This window comes from Vombatus ursinus, unplaced genomic scaffold (genome assembly GCF_900497805.2).
Source record: "Vombatus ursinus unplaced genomic scaffold, bare-nosed wombat genome assembly UNPS02009062.1, whole genome shotgun sequence".
Taxonomy (NCBI): domain Eukaryota; kingdom Metazoa; phylum Chordata; class Mammalia; order Diprotodontia; family Vombatidae; genus Vombatus; species Vombatus ursinus.
In genome coordinates, this window is record NW_020948840.1 from 17,178,961 (window position 1) to 17,192,648 (window position 13,688).

At 37.0% G+C, this 13,688-nt stretch overlaps 1 protein-coding gene across 3 annotated transcripts in view; it reads right to left on the reverse strand.

Moving 5' to 3' along the window:
- Positions 1–2,124: 2,124 nt before the first annotated feature.
- Positions 2,125–13,688, reverse strand: part of CLIP4 (CAP-Gly domain containing linker protein family member 4) — a 76,898-nt gene continuing 65,334 nt past the window's right edge. For all 3 annotated transcript variants that reach the window (XM_027850429.1, XM_027850428.1, XM_027850430.1), the window contains exons 14-16: positions 11,479–11,534; positions 10,658–10,730; positions 2,125–3,800 (exon numbers count right to left, since the gene is read on the reverse strand). In XM_027850429.1, coding sequence (XP_027706230.1) covers positions 3,476–3,800; positions 10,658–10,730; positions 11,479–11,534 — 454 coding nt within the window. In that variant the 3' untranslated portion in view covers positions 2,125–3,475. The remainder of the gene's footprint in view (positions 3,801–10,657; positions 10,731–11,478; positions 11,535–13,688) is intronic.

The following is a 13,688-nucleotide window of genomic DNA, read 5'->3' on the forward strand; positions in this document are numbered from 1 at the left end:
TATTTTGTGTCTGTCAATTTCAAAACTTTGAAAAAAAATGAAAATGACTATGGAGGCAGAATGTCACAGACCCTGCCAAATACAATCAATGTGTCTGTTAATTTTACTCAACTATTTTTCTTCTCCTGTGACAAGTTAAGGTTTATTGACTAGGAGAAGGGAGAGATATTTAGACATGACTGATATCAAAATAAATAAAACTTATAAAAACAATAAAAGTAGATTTCTTAAGTATTAAGATGTCTGCACCTTTAGTCTAAGGAGGCAGTATTGTCACTTATCATCTTAATGCTCTGAATTTATGATCATTTTAGTTTAAACAAGTTAAAAACAATCTGCAAATACTGTTTGCCAGTTTAACTTTTTTAAGTAATTTTTTTAACTGCCCATATCACACTGGTTATGTTTACATCTAATAGACTGGCATCTCTTTCTAGATCTTTACTTTGGAACTCATGGAGCCTTTCCCAAAATTTCATACTTTAAGGATCTATGATTTGAGCACTAAGATTACTAACCCTACCGACACATCAGAAGCTCTCAGTGATTTCACAGATGTTCTTGAAGGGTTGCTGTGGCCCCAAAAGAACATCACTTTCTGGTTAACTTCGTGATAAACTTGGCTAGGCTGTTTCTTAGCTATTGGACCACAAATGGATACTGGGTCCATAGTCAAAGTCCTTCAAGTTTCAACAGGCCTGCAGAGCTAGTTAGCAGAGCTAGCTAGCATTGTAATAAAAAAGCATTTGATAACCCATGGTCACATCCTTGCCACAATGAAGCATCAAAGCATAATTTTAGTAAAGGAATTACTTGTAAAATATTCATTCTATGAACCAGGCACTTAATAAGAGTGATGATGATATATTGCACAAGGTAATGGGAGAGATGTATCAGGAAGCTAACCATTTTGGTGGATCACGGAAACATGAATAATAAAATCTAAAAATGTAGTTATCAGCCTGATAGGACCATGTGTATCAATTTTTCCATGTAAATTTGTAACACTAATAACTGAAACTGTTTTCTTTGCATGTGTATAAAATAAGCAAAAAGACAATCTTCTGTGTTTCTAGCTAGTGTTTGTGAAATAACATTCTACCTATTAAAACACTTTCTGCAGTGAGTGGTTTGTTTAACCAACCTTGCTCTTTTAGAGAATGTATGCTCATTGTTGAAAAGTGTTTATGAGAAGAGTCAAGCACACAGGAAAGTCTAGTTAGTAAAGACAACCACCCCAAATTCTTTATGAAATGTTTTGGTTGGGTTTTTTTTTAAAGAAGAAAGCGATGGTATACACTAACATCCTGGGTTATAGGAGAAGAAAATAATAATAAAAAGAGTACATCATAAGACACTATTCCAAAACACAATGGTTTCCCATTTTATTTATGTTCAAGAAGCTACAATTGAGTACGAGTAGACTGACATTTAATAAGCTAAAGATGAAAAAAAATCCGTTTTCATTTATTTATGCATGAATGTATAAATTTGTATGGATTTTAATAGATGTTCTCTATTCAAATAATATATGCAGGAAAGAAAATAAAGGTTACAAGAGAGGAAAAAATAGTGGTTTATGGCTTCCCTAAAAGCAAATCATTGTCAACACCAATATAACAGATTTTAATTTATGGGCTCTGATGTACAACAGGAAACATTTTGGACTTTGTAAAAGTTCAGTGTATCCACATACATCTCAAGGTATAAATAAACAGAGTTTTTAGGAAACAATATAATAAAATAAGTTTACATTCAAAATCACAGTACATTCATTTTCTTTAGTCAGTAAAAATATTCCTTGATTAAAAGGCAGTGTATTACAGCCTTGTTTTGTAAATGTATTTCAGGAAAATAGGTCTAGCAGTATTTGAAATACCACACTTTTTTCAAAAGAGCAGCAGAGCAGCAGAATTCAGTTTAAAAATAGTATATTGCAAAATATCTGAACATGTTATTTCTTTCTAAGTGCAAAGGCAGTTCCATTGTTAAGGATAATTTTAAATCTTATAAAGTGAACCGTTTTACTATTTCCGTAGTCTCTTCAAATCTAAATATCTACAATAAAATATAAATCTTTTACATCTATGAGACACAAACATCCAGACACAGACATAACACAAATTCCTTGCAATGTTATTCTATTACAAAGCTTAAACACAAAGATGGGCACAAGCCACAGATTGAAAACAGGCTCCCCTGCTGAATTTGTGTAGCATTTAGCCAAAGCTCAAATACTTGTGCTCTGCAACAGTCTGGAAAATCCAAAACCAACTAAGGCAAATGTCATGGCTGCCTTAGGAGCAACACCACAAAGAGAAATATAAAGAAATGAAGAAACACTTGAATGAACGTGTACCTTCACAGACCTCGGCTATCTGTGCAACATTTATTTCTATTTATGGGTGAGGAAATTTGCGTGGTAAACCACACTGCTCTCTATATGTAAGCCTAGGATGTCTCAATCTGCTCCTTGCTTTTAAGTGCATTTAAAAAAAAAAACTGGTCTGTTTTTTCATAGCCAGCAGAAAAAAATGGCAAAGGGCTTCAAGATGCAGAGAGGAAAAGCTTTCCACAGAAATGAAAGTGCTTCAAGTTTTAAAAGTGCTTCTTCCAAACGTGATCTTCTATGCAGCAATAAGGTGGTATTTAAAACAGGAGCTGACTCTCTACATGATGCTTTATCAGCGATCCTTGATAAGTGATTCAGAAGAACGCCGAGGATCCCTGCAGTACGGATGGTGCAGATGGCACACCACTGGATGTCAGGAGGCCTGTTTTGCACTCCCTACTTTGCTACCAGCTGTAAACCCATGGGGAAATTGCTTCATGTTTCTATGCCTCAGTTTCCTCATCCATAAACTAAGAGGAGTGGCCTAGATAAATCATGAGGTCATTTCCAGTCTTAAAACTCTAGACTGCACATCTTTAGAGTGGGATTTCTTTGGAGGATCAGAGAGGGAACGGATGTTTTCATGAATGATCAGTCACCTACAGCCATTTCTTAGCCCTTACTGGTAAAAGCGCAGAAAGGGATAACAATCCCCAAAACACTATGGACAGCTAAAGGAATTATTCAAAGTAATATGCTGCCCAATATTTTTTAACAACAATAATCCAATCATATACAACAAAGTAAGACAGAACAAACAACAGAACACGTCAATTGGTCTCCTAATAGCATAATCTTCTGGCATCCCAGAACCATACTCAGATCTAAAAGCTTTAAAAAATAAGTTCTCTTTAAATGATCTTAAGAGATTCACAATTCTGAAAAATTTCATATTCCTTTTGTGTAAAAATTAATCTGTAAATTGTCTTAACGATACTATGAAGATAGGTGTGTTATCAAAATGTCAATTAACAGCTAAGTAAGTCAACCATTTCCCATGCACTCACTACGTATTGGAGCCTCTAATGTGACACAGTCCCTACATATTTAATACACTAGACCTCACTCAAGAGATCCTGAAGTTCAGCAGTCATCATCCACAAGCTTTGACCCATTAATCCCCCGATAGGTCACTCTGCTTGGCCGAACCAAAACTCCATGGTTTGGCTTACAGGTGAAATAACGTTTGTCCCCCACTGAACCATCATTCTTTCCCCTGGCACCTTTGAGTTCAAGTCCAAGCCAGGTGCCTGGGGCAAAGTCAGTGGGGCCCACATACCTAATAATGGCCATTTCATTAGAGCTGGTGAGGAGAACCTGAGAGCCCTGGTGCAGTTTCACAGCTCCTTCCACGCCTCCTGCAGTTGGAGTACTGCTCCAGCTTCGACGAAGTAAAGCACTTTTTGATCTATTCAGGGTTGAAAAATGTACATGATACATATTTAAGTACTTAGCCACAAAGACCATGCAATTTTTACATTGATTTTCAGTGGCAAACATAATTTTTAGGTCCAATAATGTTTTTAATCATTAAAATCTTAATATGAAAATCCATAACTTAGTATGAAAATAAATCTGCAAGTTTTTAATTGTGGAAAACGTAATCTCTTCTGGCTTACGCAGTCTAGTTCTAGATTCAGAATTTCACTTGCAAGGCCTGACGGCAGCACTAGTACCGTCACCAAGAAATATCACCAAAACTATCATTTTGCAGAGACTACCTGCTAACTATCATTTGCAAAAATATCCATGATTTCTGCAGGGGTCAGGAGTAATGGTGGAGGAATTATGGTGGTAAGCAAATTAAGATGGCTTTCTGTTCACTTGGTTCAGGCTCTCATGCATCACCTTTTCCCTGGATGGCTGCAATAATGAGCCTTCTATCTCGATGCGTCAAGCTGCTGCTCTCTCCTTCAAGTCACCCTCCTCCATCCTTCTAAGGTGTGGGCCTGATCATGTTACCCTCCTGCTGTTGTCCCCATCATCAACAGAAACCCTTTAGCTTGGCATTTCAAGCTGTACCCAAGCTGGCCCCTTCCTGACTTTCCAGCATTCTTGTTCTCTCTTCCTCTGCAGACCCTCTCCACACCAGCAGCCCCAGCCTCTGGCAGGTCCTCCCTCACATCCCTCCCCCTCCCTTCTCAGTGCCTCTGCCCTGGCTGTTTTCCACACCTACCTATAATGCTCTGCTCCCTCCCCCTCAGAAGTTCCTAGGGACTTCCTTCAAGTCCTAGCTCAAATCAAACTCCTCCAGGGGGCCTTTCTAGTGCCTCCAGCTGCAAATGCCTCTTACTCTCAGATGCTTTCTTTCCATCTACTTGGTATGTAAACATATACAAATAGGTGTGTATGTGCATCTGCCTAATTGTTTACATGTCTCCCTCATCATAATATAAGCTCCTTGAGGAAAAAGACTGTGTTTTTGCCTCTCTTTGCATCCCTAGTGCTTAGTGCAATGCCTGACACATAGCAAGTACTTAATAAATAGGCATTCTAGGCCCTTCACAAGCCCCTCCTCCCTTTCCAGTCTTCTTACACCTTACTCCTCCCCCAGCACCTGCCCACCTCCCATGCCTGGAATGCTCTCTCTTCTTCTCCATCTCCTAGCTTTCTTCGAGGCCCTGCTATGATATAATCTCACCTTCTACAAGAAGTCTTCCCCAACCACCACCACCCCCTTAATTCTAGTGCCTTCCCTCTGCTAATTATCTCCAACTTATCTTGGCTATATCTTGTTTGTAGTTACTTCCATTAGCTGGGAGCTCATTGAGAATCAGGACTTTTATTTACCTTTCTTTGTACGCTGAGAGCTAAGTACAATGCCTCTCATATAGCAGGCCCTTAATAAATGCTTACTGACCATAGACTAAATGCCTGTTGACTGGTTGATTACTTTCACATAAGCAGACAGCAATTAAAAATATACTGGCAGTCATTAACTTATCAAAATGTGACAGGAGATATTATTGTGACACACATACATACACTCATGCATCCTAAGGCAGTGCACCATAGTGGATACAGAGCCCACCTTAGAGTCAGGAAGGTCTGGGTTCAAGCCCTACCTCTGACATACACCCACTGGATAAGTGACAAAGCCTCCCAGTGGCTTGGGTACTGACAACTGTAAGTTGCAGAGAAAATGAAGGCTTGCATTGGTAGAGAAGGTTTCCTCATTGCAGGGGGGTGGGGGTGGGGGGGTGTTTGCTCTGTTCATGAAATTACATGTCTCAGCCCATCCTGTGTATACCTGTGCATCAATGCATACGTGTATTCAAGCATACGTATGTGCATGCAGTTAGGCACATGCACACCTACACATACATGCATGGGCATACACAAATAACCAAACACATACAGATATGCACACACATGCACACATACACATGCATCCTAAGGCAGTTTGGTGGGATTGGACAGAAAACCAGCTTAAAAGTCAGAAAGACCCTTGACTCATACTGGCTGTGCAACCCTGGGCAAGTCACATAACTTCTGGGTGCTCCAAGCAGCTTTCTATCTGTGCTATCAGCAACAGAGAAGGTGCTGACCTGCACTGACAGAGAGGAAGCTTCCTCAGCAAGGATTCACTATATTAATGATAATAATAATCACAAGGTCCCAAACACATACACACACACGTGCACTTATTTGTAAGGACAATCACTTCCATGTGCACATCCACAAATGAAGACACACTCAAACGCACACATGCACAAACATGTACATCAGCACATGCACCCATGTATACACAATACACACATGTACTACACCCACAGATATGTGCGCACAAGCACATCTTCCTGCCGGGGGAAGGGGGTGTTTCTACCCATTACACAACAGATCCTAATGTACTATATCAAGCACCTAGAAAAACTAAGTTCAAGTACTCCCACTTTGATAGAAGCGAACCCTGGGCAAGTATTAAAAAAAAAAAACTGTGACAAAGTTAAACAATCCTCAAAGAGTTTCTATCCTTTTGGGAAAACAACACATACACACATAATTATATACACAGAAATTTTGTTGGGGGGACTAGCAGGTGGGAGGATCAGGGCGGGCCTCCTGAAGGAAGTGGCACAAGCTCAACTTCTACCCAAGCTAGAGATTCCAAATGTCGAGGGAAAGAAGGAGGATGTCTCGGGCATGGAAAGGCACAAAGATGGGAGAATGAAATAATGTTTTTTGGTTTCCTCTGACAAATGATTAAAAACAACTCTGCACATGCCTCTCCAAGGACAGCTTATGAGCCATCCTTCCATTTAGTTGGAATTTCCTCCAGTTCCTCAGTTCCTCCAGAAATCTGTCCACTTGTGGCCACTGGACAATGAGCTTGCATTTAAAATGCTAATACCTAAATTAAAGTTTTTAGACAGTCTAAGTACTGTATGATTCTTAGCATCTTCTGCCCCTTTTCTCCACTAAAGAAGTGGAAGGAGACAGGGCCTGTGGGATGCTTTATATTTGCCTTTGTTCTATGGGTTACCACAGACAAAGAATTCATCACCAAATGGTCAGATGCCTGGGGATGCCCCTCTCCATACTTCACTTGGCTGGGTTTTGAAGAAGAGACTTAATCTGATTCCAGAACCATATTATATATGTACATATATAAACAAATACAAAATAAATACAAGGTGATTTAATGGAAAATGAACTAACAGGTGGGGCAGAAGGGGAGTCAATCAGTCAATAAGCATTATTAAGTACCTACTATGTGCCAGGTGTTGTGCTATGGGTGCCCTGTAGACATCTTAAACTTGGTATGTCCAAAACTGAACTCATTATCTTTCCCCCCCAATGCTCCCCTCTTCCAAATTTTTCAGACTATTTGTTGACAAGACAAATATTGAAGCTTCATAATGAGAAGGACTCACTGGAAAAGATCCTAATGTTGGGAAAGATTGAAGACAAAAGGGAAAGGGGATGGCAGAGAATGAGATGCATAGACAACATCATGGAAGCAACCAACATGAGCTTGAACAGACTTCAGGAGAGAGTGAAGGATAGAAGGGCTTGGCATGCTATGATCCATGTGGTCACAAAGAGTCAGACACAACTGAACAACAACAAACCCTGTGCTATGCACTGGGGATGCAAAGAAGGGATAAGAACAGTCCCCAGAATCAAGGAGCTCACAGTCTAACTACAGAAACAACATGCAAACAACGACGTACAAACAATATCAATAGAGGATAACTTAGTGATAAACTGCCAGAAGGAAAGTACTAGGATAAAGGGAGGATTAAAAAAGGCTTCTTGTAGAAGGTGGGATTTCAGCTAAGACTTGAAGGAAGTCAAAGAAACCAACAGGCAGAGATGAGGAGGGAGAGAATTCCAAGCATGAGGGTGGTTGTTGTTGGACAGTCAACGAAAATAACCAAAGTTGGAAGATGGAGTTTCTTGAGCAAGCAGCGCAAAAAGAGTCAGACTATATTATCTTACTTCGGTGACAAAGAAGATCAAAACATACAACCAGAAGAAGAAAACAAAATCAAAGCTCCTACATCCAAAACTTCCAAGAAAAATATGAATCAGTCCCAGGCCTTGGAAGAACTCAAAATGGATTTTGAGAAGCAAGTAAGAGAAGTAGAGGAAAAACTGGGAAGAGAAATGAGAGTGATACAAGAAAATCATGAAAAGCAAGTTAACAGCTTGCTAAAGGAGACCCAAAAAAATACTGAAGAAAATAACACCTTAAAAAATAGCCTAACCCAAATGGCAAAAGAGGCCCAAAATGCCAATGAAGAGAAGAATGCCCTAAAGAGCAAAATTGGACAAATGGAAAAGGAACTCCAAAAGATTACTGAAGAAAATACTTCCTTAAAAATTAGAATAGAGCAATTGGAAGCTAGTGACTTTATGAGAAATCAAGACACTGTAAAACAAATCCAAAAGTATAAATAATTAGAAAACAACTTGAAATATCTCATTGGAAAAACAACTGACCTGGAAAATAGATCCAGGACAGAGAATTTAAGAATTATTGGACTATCTGAAAGCCATGATCAAAAAAAGAGCCTAGACATCATCTTTCAAGAAATTATCAAGGAACACGGTTTTGATATTTTAGAACCAGAGGGCAAAATAGAAATTGAAAGAATCCACTGATCTCCTCCTGAAAGAGATCCCCAAAGGAAAACTCCTAGGAATATTGTAGCCAAATTCCAGAGTTCCCAGGTCAAGGAGAAAATATTACAAGCAGCCAGAAAGAAACAATTCAAGTATTGTGGAAACATAATCAGGATAACACAAGATTTAGCTGCTTCTACATTAAGGGACCGCAGGTCATGGAATATAATATTCTGGAAGGCAAAGGAGATAGGATTACAACCAAGAATCACCTACCCAGCAAAACTGAGTATAATTCTTCAGGGGAAAAAATGCTCATTCAGTGAAATAGAGGACTTTCAAGCATTCTTGATGAAAAGACCAGAGCTGAATAGAAAATCTGATTTTCAAATACAAGACTCAAGTGGAACACAAAGAGGTAAACAGGAAAGAGAAATCATAAGAGACTTATTAAGGTTGAACTGTTTACATTCCTGCATGGAAAGATGATATTTATAACTCACGAGACCTTTGTCAGTATTAGGGTAGTTGGAGGGAAAAAATTATATGTATGTACATATATAGAGATAGATAGATAGATGGATAGATAGATGGATGGACAGACAGAATGAGAGACAGATAGATAGACAGACAGACAGACAGATGGCACAGGGTGAGTTGAAGATGAAGAGGTCATATCTGGAGAATAAAATTAAGGGATGAGAGAGGATTATACTAGGAGAAGGAGAGAGGGAAAGTAGAACGGGGTAAATTATCTCACAAAAAAAAAATAGAAAAGAAAAGGCTCTTACAGTGGAGGGAAACCGGGGGAAGGGGAGAGGAAATGACTGAATCTTATTCTCATAGGATTTGACTTAAGGAGGGTATAACATACACACTCAATTGGGTATGGAAATCTGTCTTACCCTACAGGAAAATAGGAGGGGAAGGGGACAAGAGAGTAGGGGGATGATAGAGGGGACGGCAGATTGGGAAAGGGGGCAATCAGAAGCAAATGCTTCTGAGGAAGGACACGGTCAAAAGAAAGAATAGAATAAATGGGGGGGTAGGATAGGATTAAGGGAAATAGAGTTAGTTTTTCACAGCATGTCTACTATGGAAGTGTTTTGCATAACTGCACATATATAACCTATATTGAGTTGCTTGCCTTTTCAATGAGCGTGGGTGGGGAGGGAGGAAGGGAGAAAATTTGGAACCCAAAGTTTAAAAAACACATGTTTAAAAAAAAATGTTTTCACATGCAACTGGGAAATAGGAAATACAGGAAATGGGGTACAGAAATCTATCCTGCCCTACAGGAAAATAGAAGGGGAAGGGGGTGGAGAGATAGCAGGGAAAGCAGACTAGGGGAAGGGGTATTCAGAATGCATGCCATCTTGGGGTGGGGGGAGGGGCGAGATGAGGTGAAAATTTGGAACTCAAAATCTTGTGGAAGTAAATGTTGAAAACTAAAAATAAAAAAATTTTAAATTAAAAAAAAAAAGAAAAGTCCCGAGGGAATCTTGGCAAAAAATTCAAAAAAAAATTCAAAAAAAAAACTATACAAATTAAAAAAAGCTCAAATATAAAAGGAAAAAGGGGCTATTGGGAGTGAAGTAGATCTAGGGAAGGTAGAGGGACTGAGATAAGTATAAGAGAAGAAATTCTCTGTTCAGAGAAACACTTAAAGCAGAATATTCCACATTATCTAGGTTATACCAAATAACAAAATATTGTTTCATCTAGGCAAAGTAGTCTTAAATTCCTTTGATATACTTATTATTTGCATTCAACAGGGAAAAAACTAAATCAAAATTTCCAAATTAGTTACTAAAGTAGAATTGATTTCGGGAGAAAGGGGAATTCACCCAATTCAATGGTAACACAAAACATCAACCCCTTTTCACAGAATCTACAGCCTTCAAAAACAGAAAATGATAGACACAGAGACATATATGTATATAAATACAGACACAAACACATATATATGTGTTTATGTATATATGATGTCAAAACATTAAAGATTTTTATAAGCATTTACAAAAAGATAATATACTCACAAAGTAATTATTTCACTATTAATGCAAGCATTACACATTTGCTCCTAAATGTTAAGATATGCACCAAAGAATAAGACACAAAATAGTAATCCTTCCATAACATTCCAAGTCATATTTATCTCAACTATCTATGTTTCTAAATAACTTGATAACTCACTTTTCAAAAGCATTTCTTCTGTTCATCTCTTTCTGAGAAGATGCAGAAGTTGTGCTGAAACTTCGTCTAAAACCTAAGTAGGAAAATTAATGGTAGAATAAATGAAAAAAAAAACCCAACCCCAAACTTGTAGGCCTATTCAACCCCATATTCTGTCTCTACTTCCACAGATGTTGCATTATATCAAATTTTTTTTGGAAGCTGGAGTCAAAGGGAGAAAGTACATATATATGAAACATAATTATAGCTTAGATTTCTTGAGAAAATTTTATCCAAAATTCAAATGATTTCTTATATCCTTATTAATCAAACTATATACATATAAGAATAAGACAACCATTTTTCCAGAGTGTCGGGTTTTTTTTAATTTTGCTGGAAAACACTGGATACTAAAAAAAAAAAATTTCATAAAGACAACAAAATCACTCCATACAGATAAAGCTACCATTTTTTTCTACTGAATTTAATAGTTTTAATTAGCTACCAAAAAGATTAAAGACAAAACTCAAAGTACACATACTAAGAAAAAAGTAATGTTTATCACTAAAGACACCTAATTCTCTACATGTTCAAAGAAAATTAATTCCTTTATTATCACAAAAAGCAGCATGCATTGTTGTCCTAACAATACACCTTTCAGTTTTTGACTGTTGGAAGCTCCATTGATTGCTAGTTGAAGATAATAGCTTCCACACACAAAGTGAATCAAGGAACTTGTGTATGTCTCTTTCCTTAAAAGGTCTGGAGAGGAAGCAGTTAATAATGCAATACAGAACTAGAGGTTTCCTTTTTTTTTATTTTAATAAAATTCTTAGTCTTACCTGGAAAAGAATGATTTCGTTTACTTGATGCATTTGCTGAAAGAGTATCTTTTAGTCTATTGATAAAACAAACATGCACACATCTCAGTACGACTATCTGGTGCTCAATGAAAATAACGACTCTACTGATTTATGTATGATAAACTCATTTATTTGATACTGGTTTTCAATGGGGATATGACAACCATTGTGATATCAGTTTCTATTCTCACAAAGCAATCCTCAAGCTGTCCCCAATTTGAAAATGATCTTCCCAAGTTTTCTTCAAAATCTTACTGATCTTTTATTCTGAAGGCCTTGGATGCTTAAGTTTGAGTTCATCTGAATTTTAAACTCCTCTACAGCAGAGATCTGTTCTATTTGCTAAGGGACAGCCCAACACTGCACTATGTGAGGACTTAATATTGTGGGGATGACAACAAACAACTGAGATATATAACATAAAGAGTATAAAAAGTAGACCATTTAGAGATGGCCTCCTTTATTTTTAACAGAGGGCTGAGCAGAAGGAGAAAGGTCAGAAATAAAAGAGATTTGTGTTTAATCAATAAATAATAGTTAAAATCATAAGAGGGAAAAGTGACTTAGAGATATAATATATAACAAAGAGAAGAAGAAAGGAATGACAGAGGATTAGGGTCACTCACCAAATGAGAAATAACACAATGCAACAGACAGAAAACAACAGCTGGGTTCTCCCTTAGCCTCTGCCACTTACAAGTCATGTAACCTTGAGGACAATCAGTTAGCCTCTCTACCTCTTGGTATCCTCAGCAACAAAGGAAGGACAATTCACTCCTACCAGAATTTTAGTGAGAATCCAATGAGATAATATACATGGATGTACTCTGAAAACCATTTTTAAAAAAGTTTTTCCTGAACCAGATAATCTCACCTAACTTTCTTATTGACTTTTTTCCTTCCTCTGAGATTTAATTCAACTTTTGGGATTATTACTAATAATATCTTAATGATACCATCATTACATAGGTGAGTTTACATGTGCATACACATACACACACAATACATAAATGTCAATAGCTGAATAAGAAGTGAATCACAAAATATCAGAAAGGAAGGAAAAAACAACAAAAATAATAAAATTAATAAATTAATAAAGTTTTAAATCTAAAGTTTTATAATTTAGACAGGAAAAACTACTATCTTTGGTTACAAGTGTGTTAATGAAGTGAAAAAAGTCATAAACGTTAACAGGCAAAAAAAAAATTAAGGAAAGTTAAGAAATTTATAGAAAAGAGATCGGGATAACAGAAAAGAAAGTAATTGGGCAGTAAAAGGTTTGGAGTTTTGTAATTTTAGAAGAGGGTATATATAAGCTATTAGAGCTTAAAGCTGCACTAAGACTTTTGGGACACACTTGGGACAAGAATTCCCTTACATATTTATAAAAATCACTTCAGAGATCTCTTCAAACAATTTTGAAACAAAAACAAGGTAAAATTAATTTTTATTTAAAATAATAATAATAGCACCCACTTCCCATGGTTGTTGTGAAGATAAATGGAGATAACATTTATAAAGCATTTTGTAAACACTGAAGTGCCATATACAACCAAGCGATTGTTATCAGTATTAACACAATACATGACCAGCATATACATCAATATCCAGTACAGTTCCTCTCAAAACACAGTGCTCAATATGTACCATACTCAGTTCAGTCATTTGTTGGATGAATGAACTTATGTTCCTGTTGCCCAAATAACCAAGAGTAACCATTTTAAAACAAATAGTACTATTAAAAAAATAAGGTATAAGTATAAAGAAAGTTGCCTTCCAAGTTTCCTAAAAAGGGAACCAAAAAGACACAAGAAAATCTTAAATAATTTATCTGGAACCTATCTTGACAGTATCCATTTATACTCTATTGTCTAGTGTTTCTATCTGAACCAGAAGAGGCTCACAGCTAGATAACGGCTGGAAGAGCTGCTCACAAGCATGTACTTACATTATTCATGTTATTTTGTATTTAGAAATTATTATACCATTTCCCTTCCACTGTACCAAGACAACATGCCTCTCAGCATATCAGTATATACGACAAGTCATCTCACATAATGATGTCTAGAATTTGTAGAGGATTTGCTTCTGGTAAACTGATTTCTTAAAACCAAAGTGAACTAGGATGATTTTCAAAGTGTAATATCTTAACAAAAAACAGTGAGCTACTTTATTACACATAAAAAAAA